Source organism: Colius striatus, chromosome 5 (genome assembly GCF_028858725.1).
Source record: "Colius striatus isolate bColStr4 chromosome 5, bColStr4.1.hap1, whole genome shotgun sequence".
Lineage (NCBI taxonomy): Eukaryota > Metazoa > Chordata > Aves > Coliiformes > Coliidae > Colius > Colius striatus.
Window position 1 is genome coordinate 8,618,947 of NC_084763.1, and position 27,454 is coordinate 8,646,400.

Sequence of the window (27,454 nt, forward strand, 5' to 3'; positions counted from 1 at the left end):
CCGTGCTCCCTCGGCGGCAGCGGGGCCGGGCAGGTTGGCGTCCAAGCCGACACAGCCCGTGCCGCGTCCGGCTCCGCTCGCCGCCTCCCCGCCCGCCTCCCGTCAGGGGCTCCCCGCTCCTCCCCGCCCAGGAGGCGGGAGCCCGCCGCACAGCGGGAAGCGAGCGGGGCAGAGCGGCCGCGCTGCCCGGCGGAGCACCATGTTGGAGTCCATCCGTGTCACCGGTGAGTACCGCCCCGGCCGCTCCCGCGCGGCCCCCTGAGGCGGGGCGGGGCGGGAGGGGCCGCGGCCGCGGCCGGGGCGTTACCGGCGCGGCGAGGGGCTTGCGGCGGCCGGAGGAGGGGCGAGAGGGGGCTGCTTCCCCCGCGACCCCTCAGGCGCTGCCGACAGCTGCTCCTTCCCGGGACAAAGTCACCCGCGAGGGGGTTCCGTGCGCCTACCCGCTCCGTGGGGACGAGGCGAAGGTGCTTCGCACCTCCTTGTTCTGAGGAGAGACGGCGAAGCAGAGGGGATGACCACGGCCGCGGGTGTGTGCCAGGGAGCCCTGTCCCTTCCCCAGCGTCGGGCGGGCACCCGCCTGCCTTTCAGGGGAGCGAGGGCAGAAGATGCAAGTAGGGATGCTAATAAAACTAATTATATACAGTGTCTTTCACTCCTCGCCGTGTTTTCAGAGAGGCTGACAAGTCTTTGTAGTATGCATGCATAAAAGCCTGTGTTATGCCTATATAACAGGAACGTGGAAAAGTGTTTTGGTACCACACAAAACGACTATCTTCAGTGCTGTGTCTATGTGGTGTGTAGGAAACCCCACAATACAGTTACTGCCGCTGCAAACCACATTTTTCACTCAGATGCTTTCCGTGTTTAAGTCTGGCATGTCACGTCTCATTAACTTCAGCTGCCTCAAGCCAATGTTACTTTATCATGAGGAAGTCTTATCTAGAAAGTACACGGTGGAGACGTCCTGGTATGTCCCCTTGTGCAATCGTGTTACAACCATAACGAAGATTCTTAACAGCTACTCTTTCTCTGTGTAATTTATATGCCGTTCCATCTGTGCATGCAGTAGGGTGTTACTCCTGGTAGTGGGAGTAGAAATAAAGTTCAAGGAATCTGACAGAGCATCCCTCAAGATGTACAACAGCAACTGTAACCTTAAAGGGCTGAGATTTCCTAAAAGGAGAGATAGTCATTTGGGGTCCATACCCCTCTGCCAAATATTCCTGAACATACCCGTGCTGCAGCAAAGCGAGCTTCGATGGGAGTCTCATCCTCTGCAGATCTGTCTGTAAATCAGTGCGCTGTGATTATATCCTGTTAAATCAATGGGAGTTTGGTACTTGATTTCATTAGGGCCAAGTCTTCCCCTTTACTGATTATCACTGTGCTCATCTAATGTAATTTGCAGAACCTTAATTTGGAGTCAGTTACATAATACCATATTTCAGTGTCGAAACTTGCATGCAAGAAACTACTTGCAAGTCAGTTCATATTTGTTTTTTTTTTTTTTAAGGTAGAAAGACTGTATCTTAAATGTCATTGCAGTTTTTAAGAAGAAAAACCAAACTGCACAGTCAAAAATCATGCCAATGAGTCCTGTGCATGCTGGATGTGTCAGAGGTATTTACAAACACTGGCAGTTAATGAATCACACGTACCAATTGGCTCATAGTTGAATCTTGGTTTTGGAGCTCAGAATTAAAGTTGAATGATAGATAAAACTGTTATAAGAGGAAAGTAAATAGGTGAGTATTTCAGGGGGGCAAAATAAAGTCTTTGGTTCAATGTCAAAGTTCCCAACATGATACAGGCTGTAGTTAATAACCAACAGGCCATGAAAATAGAAAATAGCTTGGCCCTAGTCTTTTTACAGGAACTCACTGACTAATTCTACAGCTAAAGCACTTTCAGCATATATGGACAGAGCTTCCAGTGCTGCCAAGTTCAAGTTGCCTGACACGTACTGCTTAACACTTGAGTGTTTCTAAACCTTAAAGGTGTTTATAGTGGTGAGGAAATATACTCCAGCACTCTGGTCAGATTCTGTTGCCCCACAAACATAAGCCTGCTGTGTTTGAGAGGCAGTGGACCGTTACAGATTCATACACAACACTCTCTGTTGCCTGTTTTTTTGCAGAATGTTCTTTCTACAGCCCTCTGCACTCACAAAATACAATACAGGTGGTTGTTAATCTATTCATATTATCTGCACACTGAAGAGAAATACTTATTTGTGATCTACATTTGCAAAGTGTTTCAAAGGAGGAAACTCCCTTGTCACCTCCCTATATTCTCTTCTCTCACTTTCAAACTTCACTGTTTTCTTACTGCTTGTAGACACATCAGATAATTTATTTGCATTTCTATACATTTGAAAATTCAAGTCAAACTAGTGGAAATGGTGTCTGATTTTGAACAAAAAGAAATTCAAGTGTATTCTAACACAATAATGGTGAACTGAGGACTGAAAAAGCAGTGGCTCAGACTTTTACATTGCTAGGACAGGAAGAAAAAAGACCTTTGCTGAACATCTGACAAATCATACCTGCAGTCTGGAAAGCATTTGTCTGTTGTACACATATATGTTCTGAAGGACAGCTGCTTGCACAAAAGCTCTCTACTTTTTCAGAGCATGGCTAGTTGAACAGGGAGATCTGTGCCCACAAATATCTATTTTTAACCTCATTGTACCTGTGGAGCAGCTATTTAAGCAGCTGCTTGGATTGTAGCTGCCCAGTAGCCTCGAGGAAGGGTTTTTTTTAGATTAATGTTTACAGATAGGTGAAGGGTGGGTGTCAGGAGGATGGAGCCAGGCTGTTTTCAATGATGGCCAATGATAGGACAAGGGGCAATGGGTACAAGTTGGAACATGAGAGGCTCCAAAGAAACATAAGGAAAAACTTCACTGTTCAGGTGATGGAGCACTGGAAGGGGCTGCCCAGATGCGTTGTGGAGTCTCCTTCTCTGGAGACATCCCAAACCCACCTAGACAAGTTCCTGTGTGACCTACTCTAGGTGGTCCTGCTCTGGCAGGGAGCTGGACTGGATGATCTTTCAAGGTCCCTTCCAAGGTCCCTTTCAAGGTCCCTTACGATTCTGTGATTCTATGATTTACAGCTGTGAGTTCATCACAACAACTGTTACAAATGAAATAAAGGTACCAAAGAAGAAACTTTAAAACTGACTGTTTTTCACCACGATTCTGATGTCTCAAATATTACTTTCCTGTTTATTTTATAAAATAAATGATGCTCACAGAACCAATCCAAAAATTTAGAACAACTGCAGCATTATCTAATATAATCTTTCAGATCTGCTGGATTATCTGTTGATTCTACGTTTCCAGCAGAAACATGCACCAAACAGTATCCTTCTTTAGTTGGAGGGAAAATAAGGACAGCCACGCTTAGTTTGGCAGCTGAAAAATCACTTTGCTACGAGATGGCACTTATAAAGTAACTACAGAATTGGCAACAGCTATTTTTGCTATCAGCAATGGGCACATGAAACCTGCCAGTGAGTGTTCAGCCCTCGACTAACATTTGTGACACTTGGAGGTTCAGAAATCATCCAGATATAAATTATTATTCCACTGTGCTACTTAGCTCTGAAAGCTTAACATCATGAGGCTTTGGTATTGGATCAATGCAAAAACTTGGGAGGGGGTTGAGGTCATTTTGAGTTAATTTGAATTGTCTCTCTGTTTTGTTTTCCTTTTCTGTTTATCACTTCTTAGATACAGGGTGTGGTATTAACTCTGAGAACTGAGCAGCAGGGAAGGTGGTTACCACTGCTAGTGTTAGGTTATTCTCTCCTCTGCATCCTAAGAAGTAGCCACGTAATTCCAGCTTCATTTTTGTCTACGCAAGCAAAGTCACACACTCAGAAATTTAATGTTTCTGTGTTCAGGTGTTCCGGAAACTTTGCTTTTCATTGACTCTTCTTAAAAGTAAGGATTCTCCTACTTTAATGCTCGGCACAGGCCTCAAATGAATCTCAGATACTTGCCAAGAAATGTGTTGAGAGCGGTTGTCCTATTCTATTGTCCAAAAAAGGGGTCTCATTTTGTGCTAGTTGTTTTGATAGTTTTCCTTGTGATGGGCACTTAGGTTTCCCACCACGACAGCTCATGTAAAGCAAGGTAAGCGGTGTAGGCAGGTTGTCATGGATGTGCTGAGAATGATCTGACAGAATTCAAACAGGAACGCCAGGGTGTATATTCCTGCACCAGGCCTAGAAAGAGGTTTCACAAACTTACTGTGAAACAGAACTGAGCTTGCAGGAGACAGGCATGCTTTAGTGGATAAGAATAATCTAATGTCTCTGTCTCTCTCCTTCCCATGGAAGAAACATCCAGGTTGCTGATTTCCCATGGTATGTTCATGCAAATAGGACCTCTATGGTTTTTGCTTGTTGGAACAGCATCTTCATGGGAAATGAGGACCAAGGATTTGACGTGGAATCAGCAGAGGCCCGACAGCATGATATACGTTGTCATGGTGCTTATGTTGGGAGCAAAACCTACTTTTACAGCAAAAAGAAAGCTGAAATTGAACTAGTATCATTTCCCCCCACCCCCCTTGCAGGCATTTAATGCTCTCTTGATAATGTTCCGTTCAGAGTATAATTACTGCATGTAAAGTAATTACAGCTGAGCTATGTATAACTGTGGGCTGAAGCTCAAATCCCTTCTGCAGGATTTAATCAAGCTCTGGCCATATCCCTTGTCCTGTGAGTCCTTTCATTTCAGATGCAGAAGTAGGAAGCGTTTCCCTGTGGCAGGATTTATTTCTGCCCTTACTTTTGGCTCACTTAATGTTCTAGGATGAACTGTCTGGGGAGAGAAAGGGATGGTTAGAACCAGTGAAGAGAGGTCAGTTCTCTCTAACAAGCTAGCACAGATGTTAAATACACTTAATCCTCAATGACTTTTCCATGCAGCTGCTCTGCACCAGAGACCTGTGTCCCCTGAAGGCTAAGGGGTCAGAGCAAGAAAGGAGGGTTCATCAAAGGAACCTTATACTTACATTCATTTACAGTGTTTCTTGAAGCCAACTGTTCTTGTAGGGCAAAAAAAGTGATATAAATGCACAATTCTCCCCTGGGTCTTGAAGTCAGGATTAACTTGATGTGAATGGGATGAAGCTGGAACACAAAAAGTTCCACTTAAATATAAGAAAAAACTCTTTCACTGTTGAGGTGAGGGAGCCCTGGCACAGGCTGCCCAGAGGGGTTGTGGAGGCTCCTTCCTTGGAGGTCTTCAACACCTGCCTGGACATGTTCCTATGTGACTTGATCTAGGTGAACCTGCTTCTGCAGGGGAGTTGGATGAACTGCTGAAGAGCAGCTCTACAGAGATAGACCTGGGAGTCCTGATTGATAATAAGCTAACCATGAGCCAGCAATGTGCCCTCGTGGCCAAGAAGGCCAATGGCATCCTGGGTTGCATCGAGAAGTGTGTGGCCAGCAGGTCAAGGGAGGTTCTTCTCTCTCTCTACTCTGCTCTGGTGAGGCCTCATCTGGAGTCCTGTGTCCAGTTCTGGGCTCCTCAGCTCAAGAGGGACAGGGAACTGCTGGACAGAGTCCAGCGCAGGGCCACCAAGATGATCAGGGGACTGGAACAGCTTTCATATGAGGAAAGGCTGCGGGAACTGGGGCTGTTTAGTCTGGAGAAGAGGAGACTGAGGGGGGATCTTATTAACATTTACAAATATCTAAAGGGTGGGTGTCAGGAGGTCGGGACATCCCTTTTTTCTATAGTAGCTAGCAACAGGACAAGGGGTAATGGGATGAAGCTGGAACACAAAAAGTTCCACTTAAATATAAGAAAAAACTCTTTCACTGTTGAGGTGAGGGAGCCCTGGCACAGGCTGCCCAGGGAGGGTGTGGAGGCTCCTTCCTTGGAGGTCTTCAAGACCCGCCTGGACACGTTCCTATGTGACTTGATCTAGGTGACCCTGCTTCTGCAGGGGGGTTGGACTAGATGATCTCTGAAGATCCCTTCCAACCCCTACCATTCTGTGATTCTATGATCTCTGAAGGTCCCTTCCAACCTCTACCATTCTATGAGTCTGTGATTGCAGTTGAGTCCCAAGTTTCATTTTTGTTTCAGTTTTGAGTCCTTGAGATTAGTATTGCTTTGTGAAACAACCAAATTTTAACTCAGCTTTTTCTTCTCCACCCCCATCCAGAAAAACTTCACTGGCCTAAGACAGAGCTTTCCAAGAAGTCAGTCCTGAGTCCGGAAGAGCATAAGCTGAACGCCAGCAATGAGAACAACCCCCAGCACCCACCTTCTGGGATCCTTAAGGACATTTTCACCACTGGAACCAGTAGCTACAATGTCCTTCTGCAAAGCAAAGAGGAGAAAAAACACCACTCCCAAAAGCAGTCGTCAGCTCACCACAAGAAGCACAGAAGAACCGCCAAGTGCTCCGTCAGCCTGCGAGGCCCCGAGCCCCGCAGGCTCCAGGCGCCGCTGCCTCTGCTCAGCAGCGGGTGGTACTGCTCCAGCAGACAGCCGCCGCTGCTGCTCACCGCGCCACTGCCTGCCAGCAGGAAGCTCACCAACAGCGGCTCGGCTGCGGGGAGCGGCGCGGGACTGCCGCCTCGACCCAGGAGCAGAACTAAGAGGCATTTTAATCTACCAAAGCCTAAGCCGTCCCAGTCCTCAAAAATCCACGGGAGAGAAGGCGATGCCTCCAGCCGCAAGCTCTGTTTATTGACTGCCATCAAACCTTCCAATGTGGAGAAAGAGAAGATGAAATTCTTCCAGTCGGATTTCACATACAACCCTCAGTTTGAATACGCAAACCCTGCTCTGCCAAACGTGTTAGCTAAGCACAGCCACGCCTCTGACAGATTTCTTAAGCAGGTATAGTTACTTTTTTACCTCCTTTTGTGCTATTTTTTCCTTCACCCATGTCGTGGTTTAGGCCCAGCAGGGGACAAAAGACCACAATCGGCCTCAGGTACCGAAGAGGCTGAGAATTGCCAAAGGGCAGGGAGAGCTTAATTGCCTTAAAGTGCAGGACAAAACAGACCAGGCCGCTCGGCTTGGGGAAGAAAACAGAAAATAATGCAACATCAACTAAAACATAACCTTAAACCCCAAAACATAACCAAAATAAAACAACCCAGTGTAGTACAACAACGAAGAGTCCGACCAGCCCTTTCAGAACACCTTCTTGCCACACCTCCCCTCTTCCCGGGCTCAGAGCCCTGATCCCAGGGTTTTTACCTCCTCCCCCCCTGAACGGCCCAGGGACACAGGGAGTGAGTGTTTCAGTTAGTCTGTTCCCGATAGCTTCTGCTGTTTGTCCCTCCTCAGGACAGTTGTGCTCCGCACCCGTCCTCCCTGCAAGTCCATGGGGTACCTCACACACACAGCAGCTCCTCTGTGCCTCTCGTGTGGGGCTGCTCTGGGCCCGCAGGCTCCAGCACGGCCTGTGCCATGGCCGTCTCCCCACACAGTCCCTCGCCCGTCTGGGCTCACTCACATGGAGCTGCTGGTAACTCTCGGTCCTGCCATGGCCCTGCATGGGTTGCAGGGGTACAGCTGCATTCTCGCCATGGCTTGCAGAGGGGTCTCTGGTCTATTGCTTCTCCTTCCTTCCTCCTTCTCTGACTGTAGGGTCCGTGTGGTCGCCTCTCTCTTGTATCACTCTTACACCTCCTGCCAGTACTTCAAATTCCCGTCCCTAAATAGTGATGGCAGAGGCGCCCATTGGCCCAGCTGGGCTGGAGGTGGGTGTGAACCCAGGAGCCGGGGGAAGAGTCCACAAACTCTTTACCAGGTCTTCACTGTAACCCGCTCCCCCTGTTACCAAGCAAAAGCTGCTCCTTGCTAAACCAGGACAACCCATCAAGGTGGTATTTGGCTTTGTTTGTAGAGAGGTGTTTCTCCTTTTCAACCTCCCCTACTGTTTAAAAAGTGCAAAGGTGAGAATACACAGTGGAAAAGAAAGATCTTTGGATTTAACAATGAAAGCCTTCCTAGTACTTACAGAATTCTATAGGATGAAGGCACAGTTCCTTATAAATGGGTTTACATGAAACAGAATTTAAGGCAAGACAGCTCTTTAGGCAATGAAACAGAGTCCAATACAGGAAAAATACAATGCCTAAATAGGCTTTAATAGGGGAAAAACACCAGTGTAGAAATCCTGCCAACCCTCTTGGTGACACAGGGACTGGGAGGGGATAGCAATTATTTGAGATCATGGTTATTAGATAAGTGTATGTTGATGTTCCTTGTTTTAATCAACTTTGCTAGGATATTTGCATATACATTAGGCTCAATCAAGCAGCAAACAAATTCCAGAGGGTGGTAAAATTTTAAAAGACCTTCCTTCCTTCCTATATGCAGACATACCAGTAACACAGCTGCAGACATTCCCATCCTGTGTGACTATCCTGGCTTCCTACCTGTCTGAGAGTTACCAAAGAACAACAAAAATCCTGCTTTCGAGTTTGACCTGAGTGACAAAACACAGTGTTTTTCTGTATAGTAAGAGAACCGGTCCTCTTCCCACTTTTGCTGTTTTAAAAGTGGTTTATTAAGGATCTTATTTAAGGTTGACAAGGTTTTCTACATAGAGCATCTCCTGGTTCAAGTGATACTCAACTTGGAAGAGAACCTGTCATTCCATAAGTTTCTTTTCTTTGTTAAAACTCCTCCAGATTCCTAGTAAAAAGGACAGATGAATTAAAGTACTGTGGATTCTAATAACTGACCTTTGACTCATGAAAGAGACTGACTTTTTGGGCTTTGTCCAAACCCAAGAACACGTGTAGGTTTATAACCCATTGAGTCATTCTATTGTAAGGCTTGGTCTGCAGATTTTAAAATCTCAGTAGGCAAGTTTTCATTAAGATTTTATATTCTTTATGAGGACAGCTGTTCTGTTCTTAAAATCAGCTTCCATACTTCTAAACAACCAACAGAGTGACACCAAAGAAAACCACTCCTTGACTAGTGCATTTTCAAAGCTTTCCTTTGATTTTTCTATAGCAATATTAGCAACTTAATCATAGATTACAGCAAGTCAGCATTAACTGATTTGCCAAACTGAATTTAATACAAATTGCACCTTTCAGTATGAGATGGCAGAGCCTTAGAAATGATTTTATGCATTATGATTTATGGAACAGGCCTATCATTGATTTACCCTTCTGATACAAAAAAAATCACCCACTCCTAAATAATCACTATTTAAATAATGAATGATTCCTCAATGTTATGCTGATATGTGACTCTACCTTTTTTCCTTTACCTGCAAAGCACGAGAAAACAAAGGCTTTATAACTACTTTAGAAAAAGCAGTGATGGATTTGATACTCAATGAAGTATGATATTAGTGAAACTAAACAAGGAGAATGTAAATTGTTTCATTAGGATTTTGCTTAAGTTACATAGCAAGTTTTTTAAGTTTTCTTAGCAAGAAAAGCATTTCTTCCAAGTTCACCTCCTGAAAATACTTGAACAACAGCATCTTACGCTTCCTAGAAATGACCAGCAATGTGCCCTTGTGGCCAAGAAGGCCAATGGCATCCTGGGGTATGTTATCAGGGGGGTGGGCAGTAGGTTGAGAGAGGTTCTCCTCCTCCTCTACTCTGCCCCCGTGAGACTGCACCTGGACTGTTGTGTCCAGTTCTGGGCCCCTCAGTTCAAGAAGTACAGGGAGCTGCTGGAGAGAGTTCAGCACAGGGCCACATTGATGGAGTGGAGCATCTTCCTCATGACAAAAGGCTGAGGGAGCTGGGGCTCTTCAGCTTGGAGGAGACAGAGGAGTGACCTCATTAATGTTTACAGATAGGTAAAGGGTGGGTGTCAGGAGGATGGAGCCAGGCTGTTCTCAGTGATGGTCAACGACAGGACAAGGGGCAACAGGTATAAGCTGGAACAGAAGAGTTCCTGTGTGACCTACTTTAGGAGGTCTTGCTCTGGCAGGGGGTTTAGACTGAATGATCTTTTGAGGTTCCTTCCAACCCTTAACATTCTGTGATGCTGTGACCCAAAAAGCAGCTTTAACACAGCTCCAAGCCCAGCAGGTGGCACACTCTCTTTTTTAATCTACAACCAGCACCAGAAACGTTCATCTCCACACAAATTTGAATTTCCCTCCGTGCAAATTTGCTCTCCAGAAAAAGCAACGTTAATCAAAGTTGAATGTTAATCAAATCAGCAAATACTGGGTGAGCATTTACTTTTCCACTGTGCTATTTTTTTTACTTCTCAGAGGAAACACAGAGGTAGCTTATGGGAAGTTCAGGAAGCATGGCTTCAGTTGCAACTGAAGTACTCACAGCTTCAAGATTCAGGTCTGTGAAAAACAGAGCGCTGTGTGTAGCCATCCTTTTTCCTGCTACAAGGATACAGTCAGTTTAGGGGTTTGAAACATTTTTGGCTTTCATTTGTTGCTGCTCTTATTTTAGGAAGCTTTGCTTTCTGTGAACAGAAATGGAATGACTCCTGATTCATTCATTCTGTAAAAGGTGCTTAGAGCAACTTAACATTTACTTGCTCTTCTGTGACTAGTATCTCTCTGAAACCACCTTTTTACTCATAGAGCTCACCAAGTTTATAGAAAGCTTTTAGGATACTTTGGTGAAATGGGCTCAAAACCTGACATTTCACAATTGTAAAGGATTTTTAATCACTTCAAAAATACTTTTACCCACAGCTGTGCATAGCCTGCTAGGACATTAAACAGACTGTATTTTCTTATTGCTCTTTCTGCTTTTGTGCATGTCTGTGGAATTGGTTAATTGCTGGAAGATGAATCACGCTCTTCCCAGTTTGTTTCTTCATCTAAAGGCAAAAAGCACTATGGATTTGTAAACCCCTAGCACAGCAGAGCTGCAGTGGGGAACACCAGCTTGGGAGCACCAACTTCTCCCCCAGGCCTCTGGTCAGATGAAAGATTTAAAGTCTTGGGCACAGCCCAGCACTTTTATTGACTGACACTTCACAGACTAAACATTTTTGAGTTAGCAATACATTCAAAAATTGTGTTTTATTGCCTCTCTTCTCATATTTTGTTCTGTTTCTTTGTTTCCCTCTTTCTACTTTATCTTCTTTTCTTCATAGCAAGGTTCACACAGTATGTGCCTTCAGAGAACTTGAGAATAAAAAAATGGAGTGGAGACTTGCAGGCAGGAAACCTATTTTTATAGACATATATATATATATTTATAAAAGGAGTTATCCCTCTTGTGAAAGGGTTGTACCTCTTTTTCCCTCACTGTGCTCAAAAATTACAGCAGTTTTGAGTTAATTAATAAATCAGTTGTGCCACATTGCACAAGTGTTTGTATTAGAATCATAGAATCATCATAGAATGGTAGGGGTTGGAAGGGACCTTTAGAGATCATCTAATCCAACCCCCCTGCAGAAGCAGGTTCACCTAGATCAGGTTGCATAGCAACATGTCCAGGCAGGTCTTGAAGACCTCCAAGGAAGGAGCCTCCACAACCCCTCTGGGCAGCCTGTGCCAGGGCTCCCTCACCTCAACAGGGAAATAGTTTTGTCTTACGTTTAAGTTGAACTTTGTGTTCCAGCTTCATTCCATCACCCCTAGTCCTGTTACTAGCTACACACCTATTACACACCTTTTAAGTCATTATTACAAGTAGCCTACAATTAGCTGATTTGTCAGATGTTGGAAAAACAGGTGGAACTGGAAGGCTAAAAAACATGACATTTAACACTGAGTAATCCTTTCCAATGCCCAACAGCTTAGATATGTTGAAGATGCAAGACTGTGTCATTGGCTGGGAAGAACACTTGTAAAACTCCTCATTCTTCACTAGTAACAAATTCCATCCTAAACTTACAGGTAAAGTGTGTTCCTTCATACATAACACAAAACATATCAGGCCAGCCAAGTTGCATAAGTTCTCAGTACCCTACACAAACTACCCTCTTCCACTTAGAGAAGACTGTAGATCCCTTCTGGTATCACTACAATAGGAGCATAGGTTTATTTCAGGACATGGCCTGATGCAAAAACCAAGTAAGTATTAAGTTTTAATTCCTTACAAAGTATTTGAAAAGTTTTTCATTACAAATATTTCTGCTTGCTGTAAAGGACTTAAACATACTCATTATCACACTGAGAACAAGGATGCAAAAGAAAAGCCACTCTAAACATTGAATAAAGCCCAAAATACTCCAGCCTGAGTAGTCTAACCTCCACAATATGCTCTTACCCCTGTTCCTTCTTTCCACTTGACCCAAGAAAGGAGGGCAGCCACCATTTTATAACTACTGATTAGACTGAGAAGTTCCATCTGGTATATCTTAGTGTTACCTAAAGATGCACCTGGGAAGGTGCACCTGCAACCCTTTTGTATCAGAGCTGCTTCTGAATATAGGACTATTGCACTCTTAGATCACTGAGCCCACTTTCAAACATGGTTGCCTCAAGCAATTAATGATGATGTCTTATCAGCACGTATAACTGCACTAACTCTCAAGTAACTAAGCTGTGTTGCTGCACACGGGTCACTTGGGATTCAGAGACTTACTTGGCTGTTAATAATTTGTTTTAAAAAGCTGACACTGCCACCACCTAAAGCCATCAATTAAACAGCACCTTGTCTTGCTCTTGTTATCACTTCTGTGTCATTAGTTTCTTGAGCATCAGCAGCATTTTCTGTGCAAGGGACTCTCATGGGACTGCTGCTTCTTTAGCCACTCTTCAGTAGCAATAAGAGGGATTAAACCAGACCTTTTAAATAGTAATGAAAAGAACAGGAAGTACTGCTCCTAACCAGTAACAAGATGCACCCACACAGTCCTTCTTTTCTTACATTTTTTTAACCTATGGCTGAAGAGTTTACAGTTTGGCCTTAGGAACTGTGGCAATACCAGTACCTTGCTTTCTGCTGGCCCACAGGCTGGAAAATCAGCTCACAGTTGGATGCTGGAATGGGCAAGAGCTGGCACGCTGGTCTGGATTTCCCCCTTTCCCAGCAAGTTCTTACAACACTTGACTTTGAGTCAGGTCTCCTCAGAGACAGGTGCAGAACCCCAAGTGATGGGCTCCCTGTTGCATTCAGTGCCAGGGATCAAAAAAACATCCCCAACCTTTCCCACCCAGCTGGAGCGGTTGTGGCAAGGAGTGTCCAAAGCAGCAGCACCCCTGGGAACGTGGTTCATCTCAGTGCTGGGGTGATCTCCCCAGAGATTTGTGTGCTGCTGGCAACATATATATGTGTGTGTGGGTGTGGGTGGGTGTGTGGTAGTGGTGCACCCTTGTTAGTAATAAGCGAATATGTGTTCAGCAATGAGAAGGCCCAAGCTTAATAACTTTCTCAATATGCATGTGTTCAGACTTGCAACATCTGTTCGGAGGTGTCTGAATTGCCAGGATATAAGTAACTTGGCTTGGCACATAAGGTAGAGGAAGCACCCTTCATTGTCCTACCCTTCTGTATCTCACACTTCCCTATGAAGCTGTAAACTATGCACCAGGTTGATGTGGGAGAGGCCAGAGTGGGTCTGTGCTTTTTCAGGGGATATATCTCTGAAATTTGCTATTAGAGAATCCCAGAATGATGAGGGTTGGATGGGATCTCTAGAGCTCATCCAGCCCAACCCCCTGCCAAAGCACGTTCTCCTCCATCAGGTCACTCAGAAACGCATCCAGGCAGGTTTGGAAACCTCCAGAGGAGACTCCACACCCTCCTGGGCAGCCTGTGCCAGGCTCCCTCACCTCAACACCAAACAAGTTTCTCCTCATGTTCAAGTGGAACTTCATGTGTTCCAGCAGCAAATTGATGTAGCCTTGTTCCCACTTCTGCTGGGGACCTTTGGCTGTGGCCACATGTGACCTGAGAGTGATGCTGGTTCACCTAAGGCAAAACTGTGCCTGGGGGCCTACCAACCATCCAGCCCAATGGATGGACCCCTCCCAGCACTTAAGCCAAGTTCCTGGTCTTGTTTGACTTAGTAGTAGAGAGATATAGCCTCAGTGCTGGATACTTTCTGCAAGGTGTCATAAAAATCCTTCAAAAAGAAAGGACCAAAGCCTGGTGGCTTTTGAAAACAACATCCATCCCTGCATCAGTCCCTGCAGTAAATCGCTTTTAGGGAATTTTAAGCCAAACCTTTCTGCCCACAGAATCTACCATGTTTTAAATCACATCACTGAAAAGTTTTGAGGGGAACTGCCATTCTGTACAACCATATATTTGAACATCCAAAGACCTGTCTCAGAAAGTGAGGGTTCAGGGAACATGGCGTAGCGTAGCTGCTCCAGGGATTGGGGTTCTCTGGCAAGGAAGAGATGGAGAGAAAGGGAAGAGGTTCAGGAGATTAAACATGGTGATGCTGGGCAGTAAGTCTCTTTCATAGAATCATAGAAGCACAGAATCATTATGGATGGAAAAGGCTTTTAAGATCACTGAATCCAACCCCTCACCTCACAGAGCCAGGCCCAGCACTAAACTAACCCACATCCCTCAGCACCTCACCTCTGCATCTTTTGAATATCTCCAGGGATGGTGACTCCACCACCTCCCTGAGCAGCTCATTCCAATGCTTAACAACCTTCTCCATGAAACAGTTCTTCCTAATGTCCAATCTAAACCTCCCCTGGTGCAACTTGAGCCCATTTCCTCATGTTCTGTCATTCGCTACTATAGAGACCCACCCCCACCTCACTACAACTGCACGTTCAAAGGAACTCAAGCATCCAGAAATTTAAGTGGGTACTTAATAAGACTTAATTGTAATTTAATACCAACAAGTTGTGAAGACAAAATTTCATGCCAGAAGATTAATTCAGAGATGATTGCATTTAGGGTGAGCAAATAAAGTTAATTAATTGTTCAGAGAAACCAGATACAGCAAAAAAAACTAGTCGGTAATGTAAGTATCTAAGGATCTGGCTCCTTGCTTATTATCATGAATTCCTCAGGGTGTTGGCTGAGAATAAACTTCCTGGGGCAGGGGACTGGAATTTTTGAAGCTGCTGCTCTACCCAAGGATTTAGTGTAAGGCAGGAAAACGCCTCAGCATATGCAGACACTGAAAAGCTGATAAAGCAGCCAATGTTTCTAGAAGTTAAAAATTCACATGCAATTTTAAAAGAAGGTGGGGAAAAAATCCTTTGGGAAGATACACAAGCTATTAAACAAGAACTACATTTTGATTTATTCTTTACATCTAGCCCAGAATCCTAAATTTTGCCAGAAGTAATTGCCATCAGTCTCCAGACACATTAGGCCTGGCACGAAGGGTTCATGTATATTCCTTCCTTTAATACTTAGGCTCTAACCTTGCTTCGTTTCTCTGAGGTCATTTTTAAATGACAAGTCATGTCAGAGCTTGATTGTTCACAAGATAAAAGAGTATTATTTACTGACATAGAAAGACCTCTCTAATCTCTTTTTGTACCCTTTTAGGCCCTGCCACACCCAGGCATTTGTACAAGGCGTTTGTACAACACCTAATGTATGGGGAAGGTACCAAAATGCCATTTATCTCGTAGGTCACTGTTACAGATGTGTTGTTGTCCCCACTCTTATTTCTAAGCAGTAAGTTAATGGGAGTAACAGCAAATATAACAGCAGTGGGTCAGCCAAAGGATGCCAGAGCTACCCACTTGGCACCTGGTGAGGGTGCATCCTCTATTTTTAGTCTTGAGAGACATGACTTGTTTTCAAGTTGCAGAAGGACGTTGCAGTGTTCACTGCAGCAGCCCCATCACCTCTCGCCTTGAGGAGCAGTAGCATTTGTTTTCTCTGCAAACCCTCAAGATAAAGGTCTGTGAGGTTCTCCTGGGGGTAGTGGGGTTGCCTGAGACACTCCATGGAGCTGTGCTGCTGGGTGAGCTCACTGCAGTGTTGTAACAGATAGAGGCAAAGCGGTGATGCAGGTGGTGGCACAACATTCCTCTTTTTACAACACCTCTCTTCAGCCATCCTGGCGCCTGATCTTGTACAGAAAACTTGAAAAAGAAGAGATAACGTGTTCCTCCTTGCTGCTTTTCTTCATACCATCTGCTTCTTATCCTACCTTCAGTAAGGGCAGGGGCACAGCTGCCTAAATGGGAACAAGCCAAATGTCCCCTCAATGGGTCCAGTGCAAGTCCCCTGACAAGCCTGAAATTAGTGTGGTGGTAGTGAGCTTTGGCCACACAGGAGGCAGTGAGAGGAGACAGGGCTCCAGGAACAGCACTGGGTGGCTTTATGGTGCTCCCATTTCTAACAGAGTCATTCTCATGAGGCCACACACACTGATTTGTGGCCACGTTCTGTGAGAAAACTCCACGGAGAAGGAACTGGGAGTCCTGATGGACAACAAATTAAACATGAGCCAGCAATGTGCCCTCATGGCCAAGAAGGCCAATGGCATCCTGGGATGCATCAAGAAGAGTGTGGCCAGCAGGTCAAGGGAGGTTCTTCTCCCCCTCTACTCTGCCCTGTTAAGGCCTCATCTGGAGTCCTGTGTCCAGTTCTGGGCTCCCCAGCTCAAAAGGGACAGGGAAGTGCTGGAGAGAGTCCAGCACAGGGCCACCAAGATGATCAGGGGACTGGAGCATCTTCCTTGTGAGGAAAGGCTGTTGGAACTGGGACTGTTCAGCTTGGAGAAGGCTGAAGGAGGATCTTATCAACACTTAAAAAATACCTAAAGGGGTGATATCAAGAGATTGGGGCCAGTCTGTTTTCTGTGGTGCCCAGTGACAGGACAAGGGGTAACAGGCACAAGCTGGAACTCAAAAAGTTCCACTGGAACATGAGGAGAAACTTCTTTGGTGAGGTGAGGGAGCCCTGGCACAGGCTGCCCAGGGAGAGTGTGGAGACTTCTTCTCTGGAGGTTTCTTAACCCTCCTCAACGTGTTCCCGTGTGACCTGATGGAGGTGAACCTACTTTAGCAGGGAGTTGGACTCTAAGAGGTCCCTTCCATCCCCCACCATTGTAGGATTCTGTGCTTCTGTCTCACGCTGATATATTTGGGTCTAAGATGAGTTGATGCTTTTTTCAGTACTTTGACATTAACATTTGTCTGAAGATGGTATAAAGTGATTACACAGTGTGTCATCCTCTAGCTAAGGACTGCAGCTAGATAATGACTCTCAATGAATTGAAGAAAAATAGAGAGATTGAGAGGGAGAGAAGGAATAGACATTCCAGAGGGAGAGAAAGAATACACGTGCCGGTCTGACTGCTTTCATGTTTGCTCTGCTTTTGTGTTTTGTAGTCCATCAACATTATGGAGAGGACATTGCAGAAATATGGAAGCTACGAGAAGTTTGAGCAGGCCACTGGAGGCAGCTTGCTGACCAAAAGCCGCATCTGGAACCACGTCAGGAAGTACATGGTGAAAGAAGGCTGCCTGGGGGAGGTAAGGCATGCACTGGATCAGGGAAGAAACACTTCTGTAGGTCTTAGAAATGGCCTGTGGGACCATAGGGAAGGCTTTTCCTCCATACAAGAATATTCCTTACATCATCTTTTTCTCATGGCTGTGCCCAATTTAATTTGTGAACAATTGAAAGGATGCAAATCCCTTGTGAATGTTTCAGCTCCCTCTCCGAGCCGGTTTCCTGAGTCATAGATGCCTGCTCTTGAAATTCACCTCTTTTGGGAGTACCCAAGAACGACACCCTTCCTTCCCTCCTTTTTTCAGCTCCTTGGATACTAGCACATTTCCATTTATTCATCAGTTCTGCCATCCCTTCTCTTGTATCATATTATTTACACCAAATGAAAGAGCTAAGAAAAGGCCAAGAAAAATAAGCAAGCAGCCCAAGAGACTGATTTATAAGCAACACAAATGAAAGTGACTTGAGTGAATAAAATTGTCAGAAAGAGGTTGGCCTGCTCACTTGGTTTGAGTGCTGGTTTTTCCTTTCTTTGACCATCTCATTTTTGAGAGCCCTGTGCAAAAGGCTATTATTTCCTACATTTTAAAGTCTGAGTTGCATAGGATTTGCCTGTAAGGAAATTGAATGCATAAAAGGTGAATTATTCTAAATAAAAGCAATCCAAGACTTGGATGAGATCCTTTGCAATGAGAAAGAGTCTGGAATGGGAGATCAAGAGACAAAAATCAGTTTCCCAGACATTAGGTTTAATTAGTAAACAATGTTTTAAGGAGAAATGGTTAAACTCATCACAGCTTTCTGTGGGACTACCATTTGACACCAGGCTCTGCCTGTGTTTCTGAGAGTGAGGTTATAAGACTACAATTTAAAGCAGGAAGATAAAAAGAAGTATTTTTGGTCTTTGCTGTGATTTAACTCCCTTTGCATTCATTTTTGTCTCTGTCTTCACGGAAGTGGGATTCTATGCCCTCATTAAACATCCCATATCCTTCTGAATTAAATGCTTTACCTTTTCTGCAAAACTAGGGTTAGTACATCACGCTTAGAGTGGTCTAAAATAGGTTGAAAGGGTGTTAATAAGGCTATGTGGTACCCAGGCTTTAAACCTCAATCCTTTGGCGTTCAGCAGTCTTGTCTGCATCTTAAATATTTGAGTTTTATGGGACTGATTGTTTGCTGTTGAACTTGAAGCTGAATGGTGGGGTTTGAGTACAGGGAAGTGTCATGTTAACGCTTTTGATCCCTGGGCCCTTTTGTGGTATATATAAAAAGTGATGTCTCGTATAGGTCCTCTCCCTTATACCCTTCTGTGCAGTCCTGTTTCTTTAGGCATTACATGAAGAATGAAAGGAGTTTAGTTTTCATCTAACAGAGTTCCCCTTCTCCCTCCCAGTCACTGGTTTTAAAAGTCTTTTTCAACTCCAATAACAAGATATATCAATGTGCATGAACTTCTGTCTCTGGCAGTTTTTGTTTTGATTACCAATTTGCCAAACAGAAAACAGGGAAACAAAACATTACATTCTTCTATAAACCAAACCAAACCAAACCAGACCAGACCAAGCCAGACCAAGCCAAACCAGTACCACATATTGGCATTGGTTTCAAGATATTTCGAGCCTGCATCATGGGTCAGGAAACAGATACACAATGCTTCCCCCTTTCATTCATGTGGCTTTAGAATGCCAACTAAAAGGTTTCAGGCAGTTGGGTAGATAGGTACCTAGTTGCTTTATGTGTCCTCACCTAGTACTTTTCAGTTCTCAGTAACACAAAATTAGCCACAGTTCAATAATTGGAATTTTCTCTAATTTACTGTGTACATTGTTCCTGCCCCCTGAATCTAGGCAGTGTTACTGGATTATGTTTGTCCACTGAGGTTTTGTCAGCCCCACAGCTGAGCTGCCAGCATAGCTCAGTGGGGTCAGAAGTGGCTCTCACTGGTGATTGCTGGGAAGAGTTGTGAAGGGCAAAGGACCAGAGAGCAACGAAGTAATGGAAGGGCTAAAGGAAAAAGCAGGAAGAGGAATGAGAAGAGAGCTCTTTGCTACCTGAACTCTCTCATCTTCAGATTGTGGTCCATCTCACGGAGGACCTGCTATCTCGAGCCTCCATGACGGTGGTGAACGGCCGCCCCACTCTCACTATCAACGTCTCCACGGCACGGGAGCACTGGCTGGAAGGGATGCTGAGACATGAGATTGGTATGAGCATGCCATCAGTTCTTGGGGCACAGGGGAGTACCTGTGCGAGTTCTTTCTCATGTTGCAGTGCTGGGCCAGGCACTGTAAGTATATGGAAGAAGGGAATGTCCCTGCCTAAAGAACCTGTGCTATAGGTGTGGGGTTGCCTTGATTTGGCATTACACAGGGCTGGCCCAGCACCATGGGAAATTTCTACAAACTTTTCAGGGAATCTGTTTTAATTGAGCACATCAAGGCTGGATAAACTGGTCTAGTGCCTGAATTTCAATGAAAAATAAGCCCTGCAGTTGCTTTGAGCCACTGCTGTAAGGTGACATAGCCTCTTCCAAGGCTGCAGTAGGGCTGTTTCAGAGAGACCCCACAAATGTTGCCCTTCAGGAGCCAACATTTCACAGAATCAAAGAGTCATTTCATTTGGAAAAGACCATTTCTGCCACCTTACTTTGATTCTCCTTCCTCCTGTTCACTACAACAAGGCAGGGGGTAATGGGAAGAAGCTGGAACACAAAAAGTTCCACTTAAACACAAGGAAAAACTTGTTGGGTGTTGAGATGAGGGAGCCCTGGCACAGGCTGCCCAGGGAGGGTGTGGAGGCTCCTTCTCTGGAGGTTTCCAAACTCTCCTGGACACATTCCTGCGTGACCTGATCAGGGGAACCTGCTTTAGCAGGGGGGTTGGACTGGATGAGCTCTAGAGGTCCCTTCCAGCTCCCACCATTCTGTGATGCTGTGATACAACGCCTAACCTACCGTAGGGACATTCCATGTGTAAGACACCGAGGGAAATTCTTTTCCATGTGTTTGGCAACACAAGTCCTGCTGACATTCCTGTCCCTTAGGCATTTGGGGAGTCCCACTTGCATCAGTGGGTGAATAAATGCAACTTGTATCTACTTCTGAAAAAATCCTCTGTTGCTTACAAGGCTAAAGATGTCACTTTTCCCAGTGCCCAGTCCTACCAGTTCAGAGTTCTGAAACAGGCAGCTCCTTCCTTATTTGACCTTTTTTTTCCCCCTCATAGTCATTAGATGCTACTGTTCCAAGTCCTGTCTCCCTATCTTTTTCCAGGAACTCATTACTTTCGGGGCTTTAACAACAGCAGCCAGCCTTGGTGCAACTGGAACGGGCGCAGGAAACACGGGCTAAAACCCATCAACCCTACAGAAGAGGGGCTGGCGAGCATCCACAGTGTCCTGTTCCGCAAAGACCCTTTCCTTTGGAGAGCTGCCCTCCTCTACTACACGGTGTATCAGGCCAGCCAGATGTCCTTCAGTCAGCTTTTCCAGGACCTGGGCAGATTTGTCAAGGACCCCAACACCAGGTGGGATTACTGCGTACGAGCCAAGAGAGGCTGGACTGACACGTCACAGCCAGGTGGGTTCCCCGTGTGGTTTCTCTCTCTCTCTCCTTGTCACACGGCCAAAAAAAGGGGGAAGAAGTGGGACCCTGCACTTTCTGGATTTCAGCTATTGAAAACAAGGCTGGAAGTGCACATCTGTGAGAGCTTCAAACTGAACCAGTGTTGTAGTGGTGCAAGCAATATTCATTCAAAGATGTAGAGAATCTAGGTAATGCACATGCAGAGACATACACAGGCAACACAGTACAACCCACAGAGCTGACACAAAGCCACCCTTCCTTTGCTGGCTACTTCCTTACATGCTGCTTGTGCCCGTGTGATCACCCAGGGCCCAATTGTTTCACTTGCAGCACATGTTTCTGATAATTGGCAAGAGCTTGCCAGCTGCATGAACTTGTCCCTACCATCTTTCTTCAGGCTGGCTGGTCCAAGCCACATTTGTGCCTACAAACCAGTAATGGGGTTTGGGGTTTTTTTTTGGGTTGAAAGTGGTAATGTAAATGTCAAAACAGTGAAAATGTCCCTGCTCACAGTTTGACCACCTTTCATGTTTCTTACAAGCGATGTAACATTGCTGTGAGTATCTGCAGGCACCATCTCTGTCTGATTTCTCTCTCTGGCTGATGGGTTTAGCCTTCTAGTAAGTTTTTAGGAAGGTTTATCAAAGTGGGGGATATAAATATCTGGGGGGGGGGGGTTGTTAAACTAAAATTGTTCTGCTCATAATGGTTCCTTAGAATATGCCTTGAACAAACCCTGACAGAGTGCAGTGGCTCTCAATTCCTTTCAGGCTGTTTCAATAAGGACCAGGTGTACTTGGATGGCATCCTCCGAATCCTGAGATACAGGGAGTCCATTGATTTCCACCTCCTGACAGCCCTTGGGAAGGTGAGTGGGCTCATTTGTTATCAAAAGGTAGAGTTTTCTCACTTGAGCAAGCCTGCCTGCACAGAGCTGTAAGTCACCACACTCCTGTTTGCTTTGACCTCAAAATCCCTCTTCTGTACAGCACCTTGTATTACACCAGGGCAAGCCACAAACATTTTGAGGCCCTGAAAATTCCTACCAGCTTTTCCTCATTCCTCACTCAGCAGATGAAGATTTTCTTACCCTGTTTCTCAGGCTTTTCCTTCCTTCTCTGCCTTTACAGGGCACTGCCTGACCTGCAGCCCAGCTGACTGCCGTGGGCAAGCCAGGTGCTAGATAATGTGGTGGGCAGAGGAGGAAACAAAATTAACCATTCCATGCTGATGCATCCCCTCCTGCCACAAAGAGGCTTTCATCTCAAACTTCTGATGTTCTTCCAAAAAATCAGGTGCCCCCCCTCCTCCCCCAGAACACACAGCACTTCTGTGTTCACAGAACCTGTTTTCATAGAATCACAGAATCTCAAGGGCTGGAAGGGACCTCGAAAGATCATCCAGTGCAACCCCCTGCCAGAGCAGGACCACCTAGAGTAGGGCACACAGGAAATTATCCAGGTGGGTTTGGAATGTCCCCTGAGAAGGAGACTCCACAACCCATCTGGGCACTACCTCCCTGGACAGCCTGGGACAGTGTCTGTCAACCCTCTCAGGGAAAAAGTTCTTCCTCATCTCCACTCAAAACGCCCTCTGGTGCAACTGGAGCCCATTTCCTCTTGTCCCATTGGTCATTACTGGGGAGAAGAGGCTGACCCCCACCTCACTACAACCTCATCAGGTAGTTGCAGAGAGTGATCGTGTCTCCCCTCTTTCCAGCCCCTCTGCCCCAAGCCTGTAGCATTGCATTTTGAAACATTTCAGGAAAGAATGGGATGTGGAAAGCACCACAAAAGATTCACTTACTGATGGCAAGTATGAAGGAGAAACAGAATGCAGCAGGCATTGGGTGCAGGTCAGCACAGCATCACCCCCAGGGGCTGAGAAAGCAAAAGCAGCAAAATGCCACCTACTGTTGTGTTTCCCAAGAACCTGAACAGATTACAAAGAGCCTAAGTAAGCCTATTTCAGCCTGAGCCTGTTTTACCTAGTACAAGGATTTGAATTCCATGTGGTCAGGAAGACAAGCTGTTGCCCCAGGAGGATGAGATCATGGGTTTGATCTCTGGATGTCAGTTTTTTAGGACTGGGGAAATACAGCCCATCCAAACCATACCTCGGGTCACAGCTACTTGTTTTTCAGTTGCAGCAGTAACAGAAACCTCTGTCCATAAAAAAAAAGAGTAGGAAAAGGTCATTTTCTTCCCTCTGTTTGGGAGGAAACGAGGCAGAACCTCAAGCTGGGCCCAGGGGGAGGGTCAGTATTTAACCTCATTTGGTGCTCTGTCCAATTGCCTCTACAGAGCAGGTTTAGCAAGCTGGGTGACCCCATCCTGTTTCAGACAGCCCTTCCCTGCCCCTTACACTCTCCTGGGTCACTCCTGCTCACTTTAATCCCTCCCAAACAGCAACTCTCCCCCGTGGAGAGGGCAGCCTGTTTCCAGGTACCCATGACACAGTGCCTGGTGCCCAGCTCCCGAGAGGCAGCGCGGGGCTGAGAGGTCGGCAGGAGCAGGCTGTGCCACAGAGCCACCTGGCACAGGCCTGCTGTGAGGAAATGGCCTGTGCCAGCTGGGCAGCACAGGCAGGCTCCTGGGTTTGGCCAGCACACACACCCCTGGCTGCAGGGGGCTCAGAATACACAGCTTGGAGGCAAAGTGGCAGCCACCTGAAGTTCCTCGTGCTGGCCAGCTGCCTGATGAGTCCTGCTCTGTGCTTGCAGCTCCTGAAGCTATGCACAGACAAAGCATTCTTCCTTTCTGGACCATCACTCATAGCTCCTTCAGCTGTCAGGAGCTCAAGACTTGAAGTCCTAGCTTGTAGAATCATATGACTATGCCTGGAGAAAAATCTCAGCTTTCATGAGAAAAAGAAAGGTCGTAGGGCCTGTAGGAGTGTCACACCTTTACCCAGAGGCTCTGGTGCCAAACCCAGTCTCCACCCTGCTGCTGAATGGGGAAAGAAAGAAAACAAAACTGGGATGCTTAAGGGTTGCCCTCTCTGTAGTTAGTTCCTAGAGGTGCATTTCAATTTAGCTTTGCATAAGCACGTTTGGTAGCAAACCTGAAAACATCAGAGATCAGGTGAGCTGGTGCCATGCCTCCCCCAAAGCCATGCCTCCCACCAAAAAGCTGGGCCTTCCCCACAATCCCTTTCTAGTTTCTCAGTCTTTGGCACAGCAGGTTTTTCCTCTCAATCTTTCCACCTCTTGCAGAGAGGGACCTGAGAGTGTTGGGTGACAGCATCTGAACATGAGCCAGCAGTGTGCCCAGGTGGTCAGGAAGGCCAATGGCATCCTGGCCTGGATCAGGAATAGCATTGTCAGCAGGAGCTGGGAGGTGATCATTGCCCTGTACTTGGCTTTGGTGAGGCCACACCTTGAGTACTGTGTCCAGTTTTGGGCCCCTCTCTACAAGGACATGGAGGTGCTGGAGAGGATCCATAGGTACCTACCAAGCTGGTAAAGGATTTGGAGCACGTCTCATACAAGGAACAACTGAGGGATCTGGGGCTGCTTAGCCTAGAGAAAAGAAGGCTCAAGGGAGATCTTCTCGCTCTCTACAGCTACCTGAAAGGAAGTTGTAGTGAGCTGGGGGTTGGTCTGCTCTCCCTAGTAACAAGCAATAGAACAAGAGGAAACAGCCTCAAGTTGCACCAAGGAAGGTTCAGGCTGGATGTGAGGAGGAATTTCTTTCCTGCCAGGGTTGTCAGGCATTGGAACAGCTGCCCAGGGAGGTGCTGGAGTCACTGGCCCTGGAGGGGTTTGAGATGGGTGGATGTTGCCCTGAGGGAAATGGTCTAGTGGTTGACAGGGCTGGGACAAAGGCTGCACTCCTTGAGCTTAAAGGTCTCTTCCAGCTGAAACGATTCTGTGATTCTATGATTCTCTTTGAGAAGAGACCCCAAGAGTCACGTGTGCTCCATCCTTTCCTCCTGTTCCTGCAGCTGCTGTAGGCCCTTCTCCCTTGGGTTCCTGCAAGTCCCTTCAGTGCCTGACTCAAAAGCAGCAGCAGGAAGCACAGAGGCATTTGCTAAGATGACAATTTCTTGCTGTTTTCCGCCGAGGCAACGCAATTACTGGGGTTTTCAGGGGATTCTTACAAGCTTTTAAATCAGCCTGCTCCAGAATCTTTTCTCACCTAAAAGAGGGAGTTTAGAGGAGCAGCAGAGAAGCAGCAGGACCATAGGGCACGATGAACCCCTGTCCTCCTCCCTTACAGATCTCGTACGAGGACGTGGAGCGCCTGAAGGGATTCGCCGTGGTGGAGAACGTGAGGGTCCCACACTTCCTGCAGGATCACGCTCGCTACATGGAGCACTTGCAGAAGATCATGGAAGTCAATGAGCTGACTGACCAGGAGCTCCAGGATCTCATAAATTAACAGTTACCAGCCCTCTAGTCACTTCCTCTGGCAGGGTGCAGAGCTGGACTGGCCAGAGCTTGCAAAGATGGACATGAGAGGGGTGAGGTGGGAGGGAAGGGTGGCCCAGAGGCTACAGAATTTGGAAGAAAAGCCCCTTTATGTTCCTTTTCCCTTTGTGATGGTGTATAGTGCTCTTTTTTTAAAGGGTTTGTGTAAAATTTGGCTTGTGAATTCCTTTGCAGGGGTCTGTCCCCTCATCTACCCTGTTTTATATGCTAGGTACAGTGCTTGGCATCCTCTTCTGTAACATCCTGCCTCCTCCCACCCGGCTTCAGAGGCACAGGAAAGGAGAAGAGGGAGGAATTCCCACTATCTTTTGTGCTGTCTTGCCTTCTCCCACCTGAGTTTAGAGCCAGAGGAAAGGAGAAAGAAAGAGGAATCCCTCCTCCCTCAGTTCACTCGTGTTTGTCGTGTATCTGGTCAGAGCTTTCAGGGTCGGCAGCCCCAGCACTGCTGTGGGTGCTGCTGCGTCACCACCTGGGAAACAACAGACATTGACAACCCCTGTGCACAGAAGCAGGTCTTTGTGCCACAGGATCAAAGCTTTGTAATGCCACACAAAGCTTTGGGTTTGGTTTATGCTGGGAGATAACAGCATTTAAAACAGAGACACAAAATTAGGTATTGCTGTTCTCATGACTGTAAGGAGGTAGCAAAGTTATCCCCCTGTATCCCTTCAAAAGGTGCCACTGTTCCCCATCTGTCCAGTACATCTCTCAGGAGGCTGAGTTCTGCTCACAGAGGCTCCAGATAACTTTTTGGGCAGTACCTCCATGCTACAGCCACCTTGAGCTTGCTGAGCTCATTGAGGAAACAAGATGTGAGCGAGGGGAAGAGACTAACAGGTGCCCTGTTCCGTGTTCTGGCAGAAGTGCTGCACCCCTCTGAAGCAACCTGACCTCTGTGTTATCTGCTGGTGCTTTGGCCAGGACCGTGAAGAGAAAGCAGCTCCCTGCAAAGCAGTGGTAAGTGGGCAGCTTCAGTGGACCACCAGGACTTACTACATCAGCTACATCCTCTGATTCCAGAGCGTTACAGAGGCAAATGGAGCTTTGCACCTACAAGCATCCTGACAAAGAGGTTTGTCTTGTTCTAGTAGTTGGCATTTCACCAGAGCTCCTCCGAACTCCTGGGAAGGAGCTCTGGTAGGAGAGGCTGGGCAGGAGCCCTGGACAGGGCTGCTGCCATTTCTTCCCTTTCTTCCTTGGCCCACTGGCATTGGGTCAGATGAGCAGCTGGTCCCTTACAAGGACCCAAGCCCCAGCAGCCCTTCCCTCCCTGCTTACCCTCTTCCTTAATGAACCAGATGGAACAACCCTCCCAGCCTGTTTCACACCCAGGATGTTACCAGCCCTGACAGCAAAGTCTTGAGGAGACATTTTCTGATCCCTAGGAAAACCCAAGAGGAAAAGCTCTCAGTTGGAGAAGGTGGCTGGAAGTTCCTTTGGACAATCCCATGGAAGCAGCTGCCTTTCACATGGCATCAGGGCTGCGTTTGCAGCGGCTGCCAGAAAGAAAATGCATTGAAAGAGCATAAATGTGCTAAACTGAGAGGTTTTTTTTCCAAGGCAGACACCAAGAACTGCTCTCAGCAGCCTTTATTTTGTACTGTCAGTGTTGTTGATGAGCTGAAAGCCTTTCAGCCTCTGTGTGCTGAAATAAAAGCCCTCTTTTCCCCTTTGGTGTAGTTTGCTCACTGGTGACTTTACCTGCCCGGGTCACACACTCACGTGCTCCAGGCTGTGGCTCCTTGGCCTGAAGCAGCCAGGAAGCCACACACAGCTGAGGTCGAGCCAAAGAGCTGGAGCAAATCAAGCAGAGACTTTGAGCCACTCCGTTGGAAGAACCCGTCTCACTTTGCAGACCCAGGGCAAGTCCTCTAGGAGAGGGACAGTTTTGAACTGATTGGCTTTTCCTTACCGAAGGGCTCGCTGCCTTCCTTCAGTGACTTTTAGCAAGTCAAATCCTCCTCCTTCTCCCCCGGCTCTAATACCTTAGACTGCTGTGTGTACATAACGTGTCTGTGACGGGTGGCTTTGCCACACACCAGCACGGCTCCAGCCCTTCCTCCCACAGCCAGCTTGGCTCTGTCACTACACTGTGGCCT

The 27,454-nt window shown here is 46.6% G+C and overlaps 1 protein-coding gene across 1 annotated transcript; it reads left to right on the top strand.

The window, feature by feature from the left end:
* MATCAP2 (microtubule associated tyrosine carboxypeptidase 2) lies at positions 1-25,505 on the top strand. Its single transcript, XM_061996635.1, has 7 exons — positions 1-224; positions 6,192-6,874; positions 17,214-17,357; positions 19,412-19,544; positions 20,612-20,917; positions 21,694-21,791; positions 25,144-25,505. Exons 1-7 carry the CDS (start codon positions 200-202, stop codon positions 25,303-25,305), a joined length of 1,551 nt encoding a protein of 516 aa, XP_061852619.1. The 5' UTR covers positions 1-199; the 3' UTR covers positions 25,306-25,505.
* Positions 25,506-27,454: the final 1,949 nt, after the last annotated feature.

Bases quoted from the DNA above. Each gene is read 5' to 3' on its own strand.
- MATCAP2 (XM_061996635.1), top strand. From the start codon at position 200: ATGTTGGAGTCCATCCGTGTCACCG. The intron at 20,918-21,693 runs GTGGGTTCCCCG...AATTCCTTTCAG, and splicing joins GACTGACACGTCACAGCCAG to GCTGTTTCAATAAGGACCAG. The intron at 21,792-25,143 runs GTGAGTGGGCTC...CCTCCCTTACAG, and splicing joins TCCTGACAGCCCTTGGGAAG to ATCTCGTACGAGGACGTGGA.